Below are 20,702 nucleotides of genomic sequence, written 5' to 3'. Positions count from 1 at the left end.
ACTTTAATGGCACCTGTTTTAACTCATTATCGGTATAAAAGACACCTGTCCACAATCTCAGTCAGTCACACTCCAAACTCCACTATGGCCAAGACAAAAGAGCTGTCGAAGGACACCAAAGACAAAATTGTAGACCTGCTCCAGGCTGGGAAGACTGAATCTGCAATAGGAAAAATGCTTGGTGTAAAGAAATCAATTGTGGGAGCAATTATTAGAAAATGGAAGACATACAAGGCCACTGATAATCTCCCTCGATCTGGGGTTCCATGCAAGAACTCACCCCATAGCGTCAAAATGATAACAAGAACGGTGAGCAAAAATCCCAGAACCACACGGGGGGACCTAGTGAATGACCTACAGAGAGCTGGGACCACAGTAACAAAGGCTACTACCAGTAACACAATGTGCTGCCAGGGACTCAAATCCTGCACTGCCAGACGTGTCCTCCTGCTGAAGAAAGTACACGTCCAGGCCCGTCTGCGGTTCGCTAGAAAGCGTTTGGATGATCCAGAAGAGGACTGGGCGAAAGTGTTATGGTCAGATGAAATCAAAATAGAACTATTGGTAGAAACACAGGTTCTCGTGTTTGGAGTAGAAAGAATACCGAATTGCATCCGAAGAAAACCATACCCACTGTGAAGCATGGGGGTGGAAACATCATGCTTTGGGGCTGTTTTTCTGCAAAGGGACCCGGACGACTGTCTGTGTAAAGGAAAGAATGAATGTGGCCATGTATCGAGAGATTTTGAGTGAAAATCTCCTTCCATCAGCAAGGGCATTAAAGAGGAGACGTGGCTGGGTCTTTCAGCATGACAATGATCCCAAACACACAGCCAGGGCAACAAAGGAGTGGCATCGTAAGAAGCATTTCAAGGTCCTGGAGTAGCCTAGTCAGTCTCCAGATCTCAACCCCATAAAAAATCTGTGGAGGGAATTGAAAGTCCGTGTTGCCCAACGACAGCCCCAAAACATCACTGCTCTACAGGAGATCTGCATGGAGGAATGGGCCAAAATACCAGCACCAGTGTGTGAAAAGCTTGCGAAGAGTTACAGAAAACGTTTGGCCTCCGTTATTGCCAACAAAGTGTGCATAACAAAGTATTTAGATTAACTTTTGGTATTGACCAAATACTTATTTTCCACCATGATTTGCAAATAAATTGTTTAAAAATCAAACAATGTGATTTTCTTTTTTTTTTCTCAAAATTCTGTCTCTCATGGTTGAGGTTTACCCATGTTGACAATTACAGGCCTCTCTAATATTTTCAAATGAGAGAACTTGCACAATTAGTGGTTAACTAAATACTTATTTGCCCCACTGTATAAGTGTTCCTTAAAAAAATACAAATTCTGTAATATGCTGGTGAGTTGTGGGCATATGAGCATTTGTGTAAGAGGTAACCCTGGCCTGAATTACGTCCATAACGGCACCTAGTAGTGAGATGACTTGCCTCTAGCTCTCCTGAGACGGATGGGCATATACTGGGAGTCAAACAGCCCGGTACTTGAACAAGGCTTGATGCGGCATCACACTGTCACCGATTTTAAGTCTACATGTCTACAGCATGTTTTGACTTACAAAAGGGATTGCAATCAAATCACAAACCACATACTGTAGATGACAAACTTTATCCAGATCACACACTCCATTTCCCCTATCTTATTCATGAAGTAGTAGAAAAATTTGGAATTCCGCGTAGTTCACCTTTGATATAGTTCCATCGTTCTTACCTTCCCGGATGATCGTACTCCCTTCCACACACAAAAGTAGCAGATGACCCAAGCAAGAAGGAGGCACAAAGAAAGCTCCCACTGGATGTTCCCCAAGTCCTCAATGCCAGTAGATATGTTCAGCACGCGTCGCCTGTAAGCATCAATGAACTACTAAGCAGGAATAGAATAATAAGGGGGTGAAAGCGTTTTCATTGGGAATATTGTTTTAAGACTGCTGCTACATTATCTACACTATGATGCGTAGATAATCTTTATGGAAATGTTCATGCTTCTGAATGAACTACACCACACTTGGACCTCTCCTTTGAATGCTGAAATGTAATTATATATATGTATGGCAGAAAACACTCAGGTGACATGAAATTCCGCTCTGAGACCCCCAATTTGGCCAAATTTCAAAATTGTCCAATATGCATGTGTGATACCTCATTGGAAAGCTTAAAATCTCAGTTTTCTAGGGAAAGAAAAAATTTGAATTTTTTTAAAACAGCGAAACCCTAACTGGAGGTGAGAGCATGAGAGAGCATAATCAAAGACACCGAGATTTTAACAAGATATTATCGCGTACTTACCTTGTTTCGGTCCAAAAACTCTGTATAGTATGTATTACCGAGTGTCAATACACAGCTGTAAATGGCCACAGCCAGACATTTTGGGGATTTTATGGAATGGAAATATAACAAGGGTTGCGATGCAGAAATCGCAGACATCATGGAGTGGTTGAGATTTTCTTTTTCATATATTTACCCTTTTAAACTTTTTTCTTTGGATGGATTGATTATCATCTAAAATATTGGGGAAAATGCAAGAGTAATAAAAAATACAATTAAACAATAGTTATGAGGTAGATATCTTATGACTTATTTACAGACACAAATTTTTTCATTGTGAGGTCATTTGTTTAAAAGTTTAAAAATATCAGAGTGAATAATTTATTTATTTTTTTAACTAAATATTAGACATCAATTAATGATTCTAAGCTAAAAATGACAGACATATCGAATAATAAATATAATTACTTACCGTCTTTTTATGGCTGGGTTGAAACAAAAGCGGTTGCGCGGTGTCTGTAAACGGGGGTCTCCAGGTTAAAATGGAGAAATTAGAAATAGTTTGGGGGCTTAATGCGCCATGAAACTGCTTTGGCAGCATATAGACATGTTGTTCTATCCTAACACAACAGTTGTTTTGGCTTAAAATACAGCAGTTTATTTTAATGAGGGGTGGAAGAGCAGAAACTTCCTTTTTCAGCCTTGTCCATGTTTTCCGCCATATGCAGTATATGTCTCCAGATACATATAAAATAAATAAATGCATACTTATTATTAATGGCGGCACGGTGGCAAAGAGGTTAGCACGTCCACCTCACAGTTCTGAGATCAAGGGTTCAATCCGAGCTCCGGCCTTCTTCCCATGCCTGCGTGGGTTTTCTCCGGGTACTCTGGTTTCCCCCCCACATCCCATAAACATGCTCGAAGATTCTAAATTGTCCCTAGGTATGAGAGTGTATGCGAATGGTTGTTTGTCTTTTTGTGCCCTGCGATTGGATGGCAATTGATTCAGGGTATACCCTGCCTACTGCCAATAGTTAGCTGGGATTGGCTTCAGCACCTCCATAGCCCCCATGAGGACAAGCAGTTTGGAAAATGAATGAATACTTTTCATTATAATATTTTTCTATATTTTATTTTACCTGTTTTGTTTTGTTTTGTTTTTTTACCTGGCTATTGACTCTATATCTTTGTAATATACATACTTGCTGAGAAATTAAATGAAAATCCTATAAGTATCCTGGGTTTCTTGATTTCACTCTTATAATCTACCTCCCTTGCAGAGCTGTATTCTTCTTTAAATATTGAACTAAAAAAAAGTCCAAAAACTTACCGCCAAAATTCTACAACAGATGATGAAATGTTGGGATTGGAAGTCCAATTGGCAGAATGATTGCTCAACACCACGCATGCATCTAAAATATTAAAATATTGTTAGGTACATACAATCAAATTTGGCTAGCTCTGTAAAAGGATAGAACACTGCAGACTTTTGATTCTCTCCTTGGAATGCAATTTACTGAATGTACCTGTGTTCCATGGGTTCTCACATGTTGCCCATGGCATCTCTTTGGAGAAAGAAGAGAACAGGTAAAGAAACGCCCAGGCTAATATAACCATGTAGCTGATGCATCCATAGAAAAGGATGAGTTGACTGGCGTACCCGATGCCTGAAAATAACAACTGATGGTAAAATGATTTCTTTAGTATTTTCCTGTGATGTTCTTTAGATGGGAAAAAAGATCAATACCTTCAAACAGGGGACATATCTTCCTCCAGCACATGATTCCACCTTGACTAGTGTATTGGCCAAGAGCTGTCTCCAGAACAAATAGTGGGATACCACAGGTCCCAAGGAATAGGATGTACGGAATGAAGAATGCTCCTGCAAGCCAAGATACAAGGAATCTGTGCTCATGTAACATATTTTCTGGTAGAAATGACCAAATTATCATTGCTAACTCCCTTCCAAGGCAGTAACTTCTCAAACCAGGTGCCCCGTCTGTAATTTTTGCTGTTACTTTTCTTGCCTGCCGTTAGGGTCCGCAAATGCAGAAACAAAGTAGACAACAAATGAGACAACAAAAACAAAAACCGTAATTTTCGGCCTATTATGCGCAACTGACTATAAGCCGCCACCCACCAAATTTGATAAAAAAACGGCATTTGTTCATAGATAAGCCGCACTAGACTATAAACTGAAGCTGTCCTAACTGTAGTATGGGATATTTACACCAAAAACATATTAACCGGTAACATTGTATTTGACAGCGGCATCATAAGACCAAATGAACCACCATGGTGCTTGGATCCCTTTGGCTGTAAAGCTTTATTGCTTTAAGAAGCTTCATTTAGCCATCACTGCTCCCTTGTGGGAGACAATCAACCTCTGCTGCCACCTGCTGTTAACACAGTTGTTGTCCAACATGCCTCCTAGCATGCATTGCAGCACTACAGATGTAAATAACAATCAAAATTCATGTTCTGTGCTAATTTTTTCTTCAATTACTGTTCCAGTTGTTTCATTAATTGCTCGCTATGGTATTTGGTAACACTTTATTTGACAGTGACGCCATAACACTGTCATAAGACCATCAAAATTATGACATGACACTGCCATAAGCATTAATGAATGCTTATGACAGATGTCATTTTGTGTCATCTGGCAAATTATCTCACTTTTGAATGGATGTAAAAGATCTGAGCTGGACATAAATGAAGTTAGTGACATCACTTGCCAGATGACACCTAATGACATCTGTCATAAGCATTCATTAATACCCATGATAGTGTCCTGTCATAATTATGACAGTATTATGGCAGTCTAATGATGCCACTGTCAAATAAAGTATTACCTATTAACCCAAATAAGTCAACAAATAAGCCACACTAGACTATAAGCCGCAGGATTCAAAATGAGGGGGGAAAGTAGCGGCTTAAATTCTTAAAATTACGATACACTCAAAAACCTGCACAAGGTAGAGGATGAGGAAAAAAAGGCAACCTAGCAAATACAGTGCTGGCCAAAAGTATTGGCAGCCTTGCAATTCTGTCAGATAATGCTCAGTTTCTCCCACAAAATGATTGCATTTACAAATGTAGTAGTAGTGGTAGTAGTAATATCTCCATTTATTTTGTTTGCAATTAAAAAACACAAAAGAGAATGGGGGAAAAAAAATATCATTTTCAATTATTTCAATTATCATTTTACACAAAACTTCAAAAATGGGCTGGACAAAAGTATTGGCAACCTTTGAAAAATCATGTGATGCTTCTCTAATTTGTGTAATTATCAGCACATCTTACTTACCTGTGGCACATAACAGGTGGTGGCAATAACAAAATCACACTTGCAGCCTGTTAAAATGGATTAAAGTTGACTCAGCCTCTGCCCTGTGTCCTTGTGTGTACCACATTGAGCATGGAGAAAAGAAAGAACACCAAAGAACTGTCCTAGGACTTGAGAAGCAAAATTGTAAGGAAGCATGGGCAATCTCAAGGCTACAATTCCATCCCCAAAGACTTGAATGTTTTGTGTCTACCATGCGCAGTATCATCAATAAGTGTAAAGCCAATGGCACTGTGGCTGGCCTCCCGAGATGTGGACGGAAAAGAAAATTGACGAGAGATTTCAACAACAAAAATTGTGTGGATGGTGGATAAAGAACCTCGAATAACATCCGAACAAGTTGAAGCTGTCCAGCAGTCCAAGGGTACAACAGTGTCAACCCGTACTATCCGTCTGCATCTGAATGAAAAGGGACTCTATAGTAGGATACCCAGGAAGACCCCCACTTCTGACCCAGAGACATAAAAAAGCAAGGCTGGATCTTGCAAAAACTTACCTGAGAAAGCCAAAAACGTTTTGGAAGAATGTTCGCTGGTCAGATGAGACAAAAGTGGAGCTTTTTGAGAGAAGACATCAACATAGAGTTGACAGGGAAAAAAAAGAGGCCTTCAAAGAAAAGAACACAGTCCCCACAGTCAAATATGGTGGAGGTACCCTGGTATTTTGGGGTTGCTTTGCTTCCTCTGGCATTGGACTGCTTGACCATGTGCATGGCATTAAGTCTAAAGATTACCAACAAATTTTGCAGCATAGTTTGGGCCCAGTGTGAAAAAGCTGGGTCTCCCTCAGAGGTCATGGGTCTTCCAGCAGGACAATGACCCAAAACACACTTCAAAAAGCACTTGAAAATGGTTTGAGAGAAAGCACTTGAGACTTCTAAAGTGGCCAGCAATGAGTCCGGACCTGAATCCCGTAGAACACCTGCGAAGAGATCTGAAAATGGCAGTTTTGGAGAAGACACCCTTCAAATCTCAGAGACCTGGAGCAGTTGGCCAAAGAAAAATGGTCTAACATTCCAGCAGAGCATTGTAAGAAACTCATTGATGGATACCGGAAGTGGTTGTTCGCAGTGATTTTGTTGTTGTGCTACCAAGTATTAGCCTGAGTGTGCTAATACTTTTGTCTGGCCCATTTTTGGAGTTTTGTGTAAAATGATAATGAGTTGTTTTTTTTTTCTTATTCTCTTTTGTGTTTTTTCATTGCAAGCAAAATAAAGATATTTCTACCAAAGCATTTATATTTGCAATCATTTTCTGGGACAAATTGAGCATTATCTGACAAAATTGCAGGGGTGCCAATACTTTTGGCCACCACTGTACTATGCAACTAAAAGTACAAGAATTCGAATAGCGACCAGCAAGTTCATATCTTGGCACCCTTCTCTTGGCTCGCCTGCGTTTAGATACTATGATGTTGATGAACTGGAATTGGCTGCAGGTTCAACGTCGGGAACGCTCCTACAGTAATCCTCTGTAATAGAACAAAATCTGACCAGCAACAGAATGTGACATCTGCAATGGCGGGAAAGGCGTCTGGCTTCCCTGTCGGCTGCCGCGCAGCAATCTCATTCTCTGCTTGACTAACTATGGAAGAGGATTAGAGCCACTGAAGGAAAAATAAAAATGTGAGCAACATTCTGACTTTATTCTTTATCTGCAGAATTCTGATTTCAATGTCAGACTTGGGATTTCATTCTCAGAATTCTGAATTTAAAGTGAGACGTTTGAGACTAAAATTTCAGCAGCACTATGGAGTCAGAATTCTCACTTTGTGAGGTGGGGCTATGAATTGTGAAGGGGCAACTTCAGCGTGTGGTGTGGCTGCTTTGTCTTTGGAGAAGGAGGACAATATGTTGTCACTGAGCAAGTAAGTTTTTGCATTGTCAAAGAGTGTCGGAGGGCATCATTTCACTTTGGAGAGGCAGAGGGTGAGTAAATATTATTTTTTTGTTTATTGTTCATTTGGCTGTTGCGTCCATAACTGAATTGCACCGTGTAGCTTGTAGATTCATAACTAATCCATATCTCATGATGGTAGGTTGCGCCCTATTTACAAATATGAATAAGCAATTTATGTGTTTTTGGTTAGAACCGACTGAAAAATAAGACATTGATGTGAAGCACCATATACAGTGTATCACAAAAGTGAGTACACCCCTCGCGTTTCTGCAGATATTTAAGTATATCTTTCATGGGACACCACTGACAAAATGACACTTTGACACAATGAAAAGTAGTCTGTGTGCAGCTTATATAATAGAGTTAATTTATTTTCCCCTCAGAATAACTCAAAATATAGCCATTAATATATAAACCCCCGGCAACAAAAGTGAGTACACCCCTATGAAAAAACGTACATCCCTAAATGTCCAAATTGAGTACTGCTTGTCATTTTCTCTCCAAAATGTCATGTGACTCATTACAGGAGTGCTGTCAGCATTGCTGCAGAGATTGAAGAGGTGGGGGGTCAGCCTGTTAGTGCTCAGACCATACACTGCACTATACATTAAATTAGTGCGCATGGCTGTCACCCCAGGAGGAAGCCTCTTCCTAATGACGGTACACAAGAAAGCCCGTCCGTCCCATCAGACCATAGGACATGGTTCCAGTAATCCATGTGCTTTGTTGACAAGTCTTTTTTTTTTTTTTTTTTTTTTAATGTCTTTTTATACGAGCACGATATCCATTTTTTGAAACCGATACCGATAACGTCCTGCTTCTCAAGGTAGATATGATACGATAACCGATAATATATATATATGTATATATATATATAATTTTAAAATGTATATTCACATGGGTTTTGAACACCTGTAGGCCAAAAATACTAGTGGTGGTTTCAGCATTGATTTGCCTTTGATTTACCTAACCAGAATTTTCATGACGACATGAACATTATTATAATGAACAAAACAAAGACAAGAACAGTTTTGACTTCAAATAAAGTGCACATATTTATTTTCTCAAATAAATATAATTTGAGTCAATCACAATCAATTAGTCAATATCATTGACGATGTGTTCCCCTGAACCATGAGCACTGAACTAAAACAAACATAGACCCAACAGGTATTGTGCTTTGTCAGCAGATAAAACATTTGGGTCAACAGCAGAGGAGACTTTTGCGGTCTTGGAGCATATTTTAAACTTTTAAACAAATTATGTCACAATGAAAATGAAATACTGAGTGAAATGAAAATGTGAGTGAATAGTTTTTTTAAGTCTTTTTTTTTTTTTAATGGAGTATGAGACATCAATTAATGATTCTAAGCTAAAAGCAACAGACATTTTTAATAATAAATATCATTAATTACCTTCGTTTTATGGCTGGGTTGAAACAAAAGCGGTTGCGCGACGTCTGTAAACGGGGGTTTGCAGGGTAAAACGGACAAATTAAAAATAATTTGGGGGCTTAATGCGCCATGAATCTGGTATGGCAGCATATAGACATATTGTTCTATCAAATAAGTTGTTTTGGCTTGAAATACAGCAGTTTCTTTTAAAGAGGAGTGCAAGAACATTAACTGCTTTTTCAGTCTTGTATGTGTTTTCTGCCATATACAGTATATATTGCGGAAAACACTCAGGTAACTTGAAGTTCTGCTCTGAGACGCCCAATTTGGCCAAATTTCAAATTTGTCCTATATGCATGTGTGATACATCATTGGAAAGTTTAAAATCTCAATTTTCTGGGGGAAGAAAAATTTTGAACAGGAGGGCATTAAAAAAAAAAAATTTAACTGCAAAACCCTAACTGGAGATGAGAACACGCGAGAGCAGAATTAAAGACGCCATGATTTTAAAGAGATATTTTCGCGTACTTCCCTTGTTTCGATCCAAAAACTCCGTGTGGCATGTATCACCGAGTGTCAAGACACAGATGTGAATGGCCACAGCCAAATTTTTAGGGGATTTCATGGGTAAAACATAGTAATATAACAAGGGTCACAATGCAGAAATCACAGACATCAAGGAGTGGTTGAGATGTTCTTTTTCATACATTTACCCCTTTTAAATGTTTTTTTTTTTTTTTTTTTTTCAATTTTGCTTTATATTATTGGGGAAAATGCGACAGTAACGAAAAAAAATACAATTAATGTGACTTTTTACAGACACTTTTTTTCATTGTGACGTAATTTGTTTAAAAGTTTAAAATATGCGAGTGAAGAATTTTTTAAAGTCATTCTTTTTTTTTAAACTCACTATTAGACATCAACGATTCTAAGCTAAAAATGTCAGACATTTCAAGTAACAAATACGATTACTTACCTTCTTTTTATGGCTAGGTTGAAATAAAACCGGTTGCGCGACATCTGTAAACAGGGGTTTCTAGGGTAAAACTGACAAATTAAAAATAGTTCAGGGATTTAATGCGCCATAAATCTGCTATGGCACCATATAGACGTATTGTTGTATCAAATGCAACACTTCTTTTGGCTTATAATACAGCAATTTATTTTAAGGAGGTGTGCAAGAGCTGAAACTGCTTTTTCTGTGTCTGTGTTTTCCGCCATATATATATAATATATAAAATAAATGGTCAGTGGATGGATGTACAGAACCTTCAAAAAACTATATGGCTGATGATTGGACGATGGCTCTTCTCGTCACACTCAACTGAGGCAAATTCTATAGCTATTTAGCTTGTTTCCCAAATAGACACACATATAACAGTTGGTAGCCAATGCGTGAGGAGTAGGCGACAATTTGAAATTCTCGCATTGGCTAAAATAGTAGTAGCATTTAAAAATGTTTGACACCGGCTATTTTGATTATTTCCAGGAAATATTGGTCTTTATTTAATGTATGTTTTTCACCACTATTGTACTGGAGGAAAAATTCTGTATACATTCTATGAACATTCTGTGTCTTTTAACTTTATTAAACAATTATCGCTGGGATGCACGTCATCAAAACCTTGTCTTTAGCTTTAATGAGCCAAGACACATATTTCGCATTGAAAAACAGCTCATAGCAAACCACTTAATTATTTGCCTGTTACTTTTTGTCAGTGGCATAGGCAGACCCATCCATCCATCCATCCATCCATCCATCCATCCATCCATCCATCCATCCATCCATCCATCCATCCATCCATCATCTGCTGCTTAATCCGGGATCGGGTCACGGGTAGGGGTAAGCAGCTTTAGCAGGGACGCCCAGACTTCCCTCTCCCCAGCCACTTCAACCAGCTCCTCCGGTGGGATCCCATAGCGTTCCCAGTCCAGCCGAGAGACATTGTCTCTCCATTGTGTCCTGGGTCGTCCCCGGGGCCTCCAGCCGGTGGGACATGCCCGGAACACCTTGAGGCGTCGAGGAGGAATCCGTACCAGATGCCCCAGCCACCTCAACTGGCTCCTCTCAACGCGGAGGAGTAGCGGCTCGAGTCCCTCCCGGGTGAACGAGCTTCTCACCCTATCTCTAAGGGAGAGCCTGGACACACTGTGGAGGAAACTAATTTCGGCCGCTGTTTTTTCGGTCATGACCAACAGCTTGTGACCATAGGTGAGGGTGGGAACGTAGATCGACTGATAAATCAAGATCATCGCCTTTCGGCTCAGCTCCTTCTTCACCACAACGGACCGGTGCAGAGTCCGCATCACTGCAGATGCTGCATCGATCCGTCTGTCGATCTCCCGTTCCCTCCTACCTTCACTTATGAACAAGACCCCAAGCTCCTTGAACCCCTCCACTTAGGACAGATTCTCATCCCCGACCTGGAGAGGGCATGCCACCCTTTTCCGACTGAGGACCATGGTCTCGGATTTGGAGGTGCTGATCTTCATTCCATCCGTTTCACACTCGACTGCGAACCGCTCCAGTGAGAGTTGGAGGTCACGGCTTGCTGAAGTCACCAGCACCACATAATCTGCAAAAAGCAGAGATGCAATGCTGAGGCCAGCAAACCAGACACCCTCAACGCTTCGGCTGCGCCAAGAAATTCTGTCCATAAAAGTTATGAACAGAATCTCTGTGACTCCAACCCTCACTGGGAACAAATTCGACTTACTGTCGGCTATGCGGACCAGACTCTGACACCGGTTGTACAGAGACCGAACAGCCCTTACCAAGTCGTTCCTGGAGCACTTCCCACTGGACTCCCCATGGCACACAGTCGAATGCCTTCTCCAAATACACAAAACACATGTAGACTGGTTGAACGAACTCCCATGCACCCTCGAGGATCCTGCCGAGTGTGTAGCTTGTCCACTGTTCCACGGCGAAGAATACCACACTGCTCCTCCTGAATCCGAGATTCAACTTCCCAACGGACCCTCCTCTCCACCACCCCTAAATAGACTTTGCCGGGGAGGCTGAGGAGTGCAATCCCTCTATAACTGGAACACACCCACCGGTCCCCCTTCTTAAAAAGGGGGACCACAACCCTGGTCTGCCAATCCAGAGGCACTGTCCCTGATGTCTCATCGACCCCTGGGGCCTTGCCACCGAATGGAGCTTTCCAAACATCTCTGTGACTTCGACTCCAGACATAAAACAGCCCAGCTCGGAGTCCCCAGACTCTGCTTCCTCATAGGAAGGCGTGTCGGTGGAATTGAGGAGGTCTTCGAAGTATTCTCCTCACCAGCTAACGATGTCCCCAGTCAAGGTCAGCAATACTCCATCTCCACTGTACACAATGTTAATGGTGCACTGCTTTCCTCTCCTCAGATGCCGTATAGTGGACCAGAATTTCTTTGAAGCCGTCCGGAAGTCATTTTCCATGGCCTTGCCAAACTCCTCCCGTGTCTGAGTTTTTGCCTCGGCGACCGCCAAAGCTGCAGTCCGCTTGGCCAGCCGGTCCCTGTCAGCTGCCTCCGGAGTCCCACTGGCCAAAAAGGCCCGGTAGGCCTCCCTCTTCACCTCGACGGCATCTCTTACTGCTGGTGTCAACCAGCGGGTTCGGGGATTGCTGCCACGACAGACACCATCCACCTTACGGCCACAGGTTTGACCGGCCGCTTCAACAATGGAGGTGCGGAACATGGCCCACTCGGACTCAATGTCCCTCACCTCCCCCGGGACAAGGGAGAAGTTCTGCTTGGGTATTGAAGCTCTTTCTGACAGGGGATTCTGCCAGACATTCCCAGCAGACCCTCACAATACATTTGGGCCTACCAGGTCTGGCCAGCATCTTCCCCCGCCATCTGAGTTAACACACTACCAGGTAGTGATCAGTTGACAGCTCCGGCCTTCTCTTCACCCAAATGTCCAAAATATGCGCAATACCGCAAGTCCACAAGTCTGATGAGTCTGATTATAAAACTGCGGCCTAGGGTGTCCTGGTGCCAAGTGCACATATGGACACCCATATGTTTGAACATGGTGTTCATTATGGACAATCCGTGATGAGCACAGAAGTCCAACAACAGAACACCGCTTGGATTCTGATTGGGGGGGTGTTCCTCCCAATCACGCCCCACCAGGTCTCACTGTCATTGCCAATGCGAGCATTGAAGTCCCCCCAGCAGAAGGAGGGAATCCCCAAAGGGAGCACTTTCCAGCACACTCTCCAAGGACTCCAAAAAGGTGTGGGTACTATAAACTGCTGTTTGGTGCGTAAGCACAAACCACAGTCAGGACCCGTCCCCCCACCTGAAGGCAGAGGGAGGCTACCCTCTCATCTACTAGGGTAAACCCCTGAATACACGCGCCAAGTCGAGGCGTAATAAGTATGCCCACACCTGCTCGGCGCCTCTCACTGTGAGCAACTCCAGAGTGGAAGAAAGTCCAACCGCTCTCGAGAGGACTGATACCATCACCCAAACTGTGTGTGGAGACGAGTCCGACTATATCTAGTCGGAACCTCTCTGCCTCACACACGAGCTCTGGCTCCTTCCCCGCCAGAGAGGTGTCATTCCATGTCCCAAGAGTTAGCTTCTGCGCTTATGTAGCCAGGAACTGGACCGCCAAGGCTCCCTCCTTTGGCTGCCGCCCAAATCACTGCGCACCCAACCCCTTTAGCCCTTCCCATAGGTGGTGAGCCAATGGGTAGGCGGACCCATGTTGCCTTTTCGTGCCATGCCCGGCCGGGCCCCATTGGAACAGGCCCGTTCACCAGATGCTCTCCTTCGAGCCCCACCTCCAGGCCTGACTCCAGAGGGGGGGCCCGGTTACCTGCATCCGGCCAAGGGAAACCTGAATCCATTAATAATATTGATCATAAGGGGTCTTTTGAGCCATGCTTTGTCTGTCCCCTTACTGAGGGCCTGTTTGCCATGGATGCCCTGCCAGGGGCTTAAAGCACCAGACAACATAGCTCATAGGATCATTGGGACAAGCAAACCTCTCCACCACGATAAGGTGATGACTCAAGGAGGAGGGCATACGTAAATGTAAAACATATTTTACTACTTTAAATAAATACTTTCTACCCCATATTAATAACCAGAGGTGAGTAGTGTAGCCAAAAATTGTACTCAAATAAGAGTAGCATTACTCCAAAATACTGTTACTCAAGTAAAAGTAATCAACAACAAAAAAATTGACTAAAGTACACCTTTAAAATATTTGGTGAAACAAATACTTAAAGAGTAACATTGTGAGTAACTGCTTACGATAATTGATTTTTTTTTTTTTTTTTTTTTTTTAAGCAATGGTATTTTTTTTTAGCACAAAGTTATCTAAATGAACTTTTATTATCATACTGTATCATAACCTATTACATAACTACATTAAAGCAACACTTGGCAGCTTTTCAGTTTTGGTCCATTTTAGTGGCACCGGTGGACAAAAGCGGTAGGGTTTTGCCTTAAGGAAGACAACGTTTCCCATAAGGACCAGCGCCGCGTTTCACATGAGGACCAGCGCACACCCGCAGTGTTGTAAAATCATCAATCAATTAAAAATCAAGCTCCCGGTAGCCTGCAGATGGATTAAACAACATTTCTGTTTCCAGTGGCTGTGTGAAGGATCAATAGTAATAAGGAAATGAATCCACTTGTGGCCAAACAATAGCATATGATGGTTAGAAGCCATTTGGCATATACCCCTTTCCCACTGGCCAAAAAACCCATTTCAACCCACTAACAATCGGCTTTTGGTGGCAGTGGGAAAGGTGCAGCGACCCGCCTCGACCCGTTACAATCAACCCGCCAAGTGACCCGCGTTAAAATCACCTTGGCTCTGATCGTCATGCAGTGTGAAAGCAAAACCCGGGTCATCAGTCAACACCCTAATCTACGTGGTGACGTAGACTCTTACGTGATGCGTCATAACAACGTGCCAGTCGCCTCCCATTTAACACGCCCCACAACCGTAGTTACGTCGATGCTAACAACAAAGCTAGTAGAAGAAGAAGAATTCACGTCGCCTACGTTGCCTCAGCACAAGCAGAGTGTTGATCCTTTGCTGCATTTCAACCATTTTGAGGGCAGTAAAAAGCATGAAAACAGAGAACACAAACGGAAAGGACGCTTCCATGTTGCTCTGCATTGTTAACTTCTTTGAATGAATTCGGTCACACTTGTCGACGTTCATCTCAGCGTGGTGACGTCACGTAACCTTACGCACGGCTGAGGAGGGGTGGAGGGTTAGACGGGTGAAAAAAAAAAAAGGCACAGCTTTTTTTTTTGTCAATGGGAAAGTTGCCAAATGCCAATTGCTAGTGGGTTGCATCGGCTTGGAAAAAACGCGCGTTGACCCACTAGTTTCAGTGGGAAAGGGGCACTAGTGTGGCTAACCCCTCCACCCCACCAAACTCATAAGCGCTAACGAGTTTGGTTGGGGGGGGTGGGTTCACGCCAGCGAGTGAAAGCCGGTCTAATGTTTATTCTGTATGTCCTGGTAGCCATCCTTTTATTTCCTCCTCAGACAAAACTTTTTGTCTCTTTTGTTGCTCTGCCATCTTTACAGAATTTGCTCTAAAGAGTTCCCATTGACTTCCGTCTTCATAATGAATGGGGAAAGAGAGAATTGACATATGCCGTAAAGCAGTCAGCCCATTTGTATTTTTTGTGTGTGTGGCAGGAGGCCACCCTCCTCCAAGTTAATTAATGTTAGTGAAAGGGATACAGACCCCCTCTAGATATAAAACATGTGTCATAAAACAAGTTGTCAGTTGACATATTATCAAAAATATTTCATAAGGTTGAAAGTTACCAAGTTTTGCTTTAGCCCCCCCCCCCCCCCCCCCCCCAAAAAAAAACACTCCAGCGAGAGGAAAAAAATCAACGGAACTTAAGCATCATTTGTCCAAAGAGCAAGATTGCCCTCTGGTGGAGAAAATACTTCCTAGTTTGAATAGTTGAATAGTTCCTATTATGAAATTTAAAGGATCATATCTCCGGTTTCCCGTGGTCAATCGGTGCCAAATAAAAACTGGAAGAGAGGTTAAAATTCAGTCAGATTTTCAGTCATGTTTAGGGCCGCATGTTTTATGTCAAATACTTTATTCCTTACTGTGCTTTATAGACACCACGTGATTGAACAACCCAGTGTAGTTATAGAATGGCAAGCTTGAGTCTGATTGGTATAATGGAGTCATGTGATTATTATTGCCACGTCTCATTGGAGAAATTTGTAGAGCTACTCTTGGCATTGCTGGCAAAAAAAAAAAGTAAAATCTCACATGTAAAATAGAGAGGAAAAATGTAAGGACTAGTGTAGCCCAAAGTACCGGAGTAAGAGTAGTGTTTGTTGTTCACAAATCCACTGAAGTAAAAGTAAAAAAGTATGGCTTGGAAAAACTATTCTTAGAAGTACATTTTTCTCAAAAAAATCAAGTAAATGCAACACATTACTACCCACCTCTGTTAATAGCATTGTATAATTTACCACAGCACACCTGATGATGTCTTGCTGCAAACTGAGGAGACTCTCTAGTTTAGAAAGACAATGGAGCCAGAGATTCCTCATTAATAGGTAACAGTTTGTGTAACACTTTATTTAAATTTAGGCAACCCACCTTCAAGTGAAGCACGTGCCTCCTCTTGTTTCAATTTAAAATTTACATTTTAAAAGAGGGTGAGGCAGAGCAAGTTGCTAATTTAATTTGGTGCCCTGAAGCGATAAATGTTTTGAGGATGATAGGGCTGGACTTATTAGAAAGGGTGGGGCTTAAAGTTTGGTTCTTACCGTGCGGTTTTTTATGTCTATTTTTCAGGAACCCCAGTGAGCATCATGGAGTGAACGAAGTTGGAACGCGCTTTTGCTGTTGAGGCATTTTTTTTTCAAGCGGTCGCTCAATCGTCGCAACGCGCATTCCGTAGACATTTTAATATTGTCCCCCGTGGTCGTGTTCCTGGCCGGCAGTTGATTGTTTCATGGGTAAACAACCTCAGGGGAACAGGGGATGTAAAGAAAAAGAAATCTGGCCTTTCTTTTTGAATTAAACGAAAGTAAATTAAATAATTTCTTAATGATTTCTTTTACATTTAAATAAGCAAGTTGCTCTGTTCCACCCTGTACATGGTTGTTGAATGATGCACTCTAGGTTTTTTTTTTTTTTTTTTTACAGGATTGGTCCCCATAACAGGGCAAATGCTGAAATGTGCTGTATAACCAAAGTAGACTCCGGCAGCATCAGCTGATATAAACAATACAAACCTCATCACAACACCAAAGACATCTGGCTAATCGGACTTGTCTTGACATTTGTTTTTCCAATTTATTTAGCTCACCCATGTTTTTAATTGTATAACATCTATTAATTGTTTGGTTCATCTAAGGCTTTTACTACGAGAAAAAAAAAAAACAGAAGAAAACACAAGGCGTCTAGCAAAGAATGTGACTTTGACACATGCAACACGTTATTTTCTTTGTCTTTTCCAAACTGTCACATCCATTTGCATCAAATGTGAAACAGAGGGGACACAGGGATGACTAGCTTCCCGCACGCTGACTCACACATTGTTACACTCACAGGGGAGATTATATTATCGAGTGAAAAACTTTCCACGCAGAAAACCCCACGCTCAAAACTTAAATTAATGTTGTGTGTGGGGGGGGTTTAGACGCTGTGCATAAAGCCCCAAAGACGCATCTTTTTTGGGGGAGGATGAGCAGTTCAATTACCTGTCCTAGTGTTACGTATCACCCCGGATTGGAAAAAAGATGACATAAACAAAACTCTTACCACCGCCGTTCTTGTAGCACAGGTATGGAAACCTCCATACATTCCCAAGTCCTATAATTGCACCAGCAACTGACAAGAGGAATTCTTTTTTACTGGCCCACTTGCCGCGTTCCTTGAGTGTTGGAGGAGACATCTTTGCAGAGACGTAACAAAGTGTTCCCAACGAGTCTGCCATGCCGCTACTTGAAGTGAGTCTCGGTACTTGGCGGTACTAGAAATAGAGGCATACAGTTGGAGACACGAAGTCATTCCAGCCGCCCCAACTTTATTTCGCAGGACTCATGACAGTTATGCACTAACACCGCGCGAGGATGCCGCCCTTCAAAATAAAATCCTTCAAATAATTCATGGACGTCGAAGCTTCGGATTTCAAATATTTTCATTAAACAATCGCTCTTATCACGAAACCAGTCCATTTCTAGGAGGATGTCATCTGTTCTTATACTGTACTCAATGAAGTTGTGAAGCGCTGTTACATAGTGAAGGTCATTTCCTATCCACTTATATTACATCACACTTATAAAAAAGGATTGCATAAAAAGAAAAAAAACAGAAACACAATTTTAAAAAAAAAAAAAAAACCTGAGCCAGTCCAGACAGTGCTTTGAAAAAGTAATTGACCATTCTCTTTTTTTCTCTTGGTAGTTTCTCAATTTTAATGTTTAAGATCATCAATCAAATATGATCATGATAGACATAACCCAAGAAAACATAACACATCATTTTTTTAATAGTGATTTTTTTTTTTTTTACCCTAAGAAAAATTTATTCAATTTTCAAGTTCAGCTTTTGCTTTGTCAGTCCATCAAATATTCTCCCAAACGTTATATGAATCCCCATTTTATACTATATTGCCAAAAGTATTCACTCAGTGGCGGTGACTCACTTATGAATTAAAGTGGCATCCCATTCATAACCCATAATGTTTGTCACCTGCTGAAAGGCTTGAAGTAAGGACTTTGTCCAAAAAAAAGAAAGAAAAAAAAAAGGAAATCATTTTAATTCTTCACCAAGCTTTCTCATCCATTTCTTTATTTTGTACACTGGTGCAAAGTCATCTTCGAAAAGGAAGATGCCATCTAGGCCTGACCATTATTGGTAAAAAACTCATTGCGATTTTGGGGGGTTTGCGATATATTGCGATCAGAGATTGGTTGTGACACGTTACATGTACCTGAGTAACTTTTTGAGAAATAATGTACTTCTAAGAGAAGTTTTACTCAGTCTACTTTTACTTGAGTAGATTTGTGAAGAAAAAAACACTACTCTTACTCCGCTACTTTGGGCTACACAAGAGTCGTTACATTTTTTCTCTTTATTCTACAAATTAGATTTTTTTATTTTTTTTGGCCAGCGATGCCAAAAGTAGAGACGTGTCTGGTGTATTACCGGGGTAGCTCTACCGATTTCACCGATGAGATGTCGCAACAATAATCACATGACTCCATTATACCAATCAGACGCATGCTTGCCATTCTGTCTTCACGCCAGCCTGTTCAAACATGTGGTGTCTTCCTAGCACCACAAAAGAAGAACTATTTGATATAGAGCACTGCCCTCAACGTTACTCGAAAGCGCAGATTTTAACCTCACTTACTGATTGACCACGGAATACCGGAGATGTGATCCTTCTAATTTCAAAATAGTAATTATGAAGGAACTCTTCGCCATTCACACTCAGAACTATTTTCTCAGGGCAGGCCATCCCTCCTCCCGCAGCCCAGCAATGGGGCCATCACTGCCCCCCAGGGATCCAGGGTGGTCCCCCGGGCCACACGTGCCCCCATCAACTGGCCTTCAGGGATTGATAAAAGGGGGCGCACCACCAACGCCCGCAACCTTGGGGTGTGATGCATTAAAATCAAGGGGGAGCTGGCTCGGGACTGTAAGGCCCCGTGCCGACTCTCTCCGGAGGCATGAATGAGTATGTAGGTGCCAGGGTGAAAAATATTTATAGAGCAAAGTGAGGAGTGCATGAAAGGTGAGGCCGAAAGTGAGGCCCTTGCCGCCAGAACCACCGGCTGCAGGGCGGGGGAAAAGCCATGTCCCAGTTCAACCTCCGCCCCAGACTATGCCCAGTGCCCCCCGTAGCCACCCCCCCATCCGCTTGCTGCCCAAGCATCCACCCCATGCCCCGGACAGGAGCCAGCCACACTGTGCACCGGAGACCAGGGGATATCTACCCCACCGGCAGGGGACAACAAGCCCAAACCCAGGCCTCATGGGCCCCAAGAAGCCCTGCCGACGACCCCGCCGGTAGAAGGGCAGCGGCAGCCGGAAGGTCCCTGAGTGGCGGAGGGGACGGAGACAGACCCAGGGAACGGAGGCACGACCCCCCAATCCACCCCCGTGCCGGGAGGGGTACGCGCTACGACACCAGAGATCACCTCCCCGGTACCCAGTACGAGGAGACGTGGCCAAGGCTGGGCCAACCCGGGAGGGCACTGTGGCTGTCGCACACCCACCGCCCCGTACAATCTCGCCAAGCAGACAAAGATTTGAAAACAATGGAATCCTGCAGTTCAAAAGGGATGAGAGTTTCTTCGTTACCTGCAACCAGAACTATTGTACTGGATTACATTGCCATAAAGCAGTGCTTCTCAATTATTTTCTGTTACGCCCCCCCCAAGGAAGATGTAAATGTTTCGCGCCCCCCCAAACTCTGCCGCCACTGTAAATAGTATCATTTGTCTATAATATTACTATTATAAGTACACCTCTGCCTCACATTGTATCCTTTTTTTTCTATTAGAGAAAATAACAGAAATCAACTTATAAAGTATAACTTTACTAACATTTTTTTGTTTGTAACAGAAAACACGTAACGCGCATCAATTTGCCTGAATTTAAAAAAATAAATAAATAAAACATTTTTAAAAAGTCACATCCAAACTGTAAAAATACACTCAAGGAAAATTTTTGACCATTTGATACTGAAAAATAAAATCAATAAATAATAACAAATTCAAATTGATTAGAAACATGAACTCATGAGG

The 20,702-nt window shown here is 42.3% G+C and overlaps 1 protein-coding gene across 1 annotated transcript in view; it reads right to left on the bottom strand.

Annotated features, from left to right (window-relative positions):
- The window catches only part of LOC130921611 (sodium- and chloride-dependent GABA transporter 2-like), a 64,530-nt gene extending 46,595 nt beyond the window's left edge, over positions 1 to 17,935 (bottom strand). The window contains exons 1-5 of the mRNA XM_057845694.1: positions 17,707 to 17,935; positions 4,036 to 4,170; positions 3,815 to 3,955; positions 3,619 to 3,700; positions 1,732 to 1,864 (exon numbers count right to left, since the gene is read on the bottom strand). Coding sequence (XP_057701677.1) covers positions 1,732 to 1,864; positions 3,619 to 3,700; positions 3,815 to 3,955; positions 4,036 to 4,170; positions 17,707 to 17,881 — 666 coding nt within the window. The 5' untranslated portion in view covers positions 17,882 to 17,935. The remainder of the gene's footprint in view (positions 1 to 1,731; positions 1,865 to 3,618; positions 3,701 to 3,814; positions 3,956 to 4,035; positions 4,171 to 17,706) is intronic.
- Between the last annotated feature and the right edge of the window lie 2,767 nt (positions 17,936 to 20,702).

The sequence above is a fragment of the Corythoichthys intestinalis genome, chromosome 9 (genome assembly GCF_030265065.1).
Source record: "Corythoichthys intestinalis isolate RoL2023-P3 chromosome 9, ASM3026506v1, whole genome shotgun sequence".
In the NCBI taxonomy this organism is placed as follows: Eukaryota; Metazoa; Chordata; class Actinopteri; order Syngnathiformes; family Syngnathidae; genus Corythoichthys; species Corythoichthys intestinalis.
The sequence above is the reverse complement of the archived record's forward strand: the minus strand, read 5'-3'. Positions and strand labels throughout refer to the sequence as shown.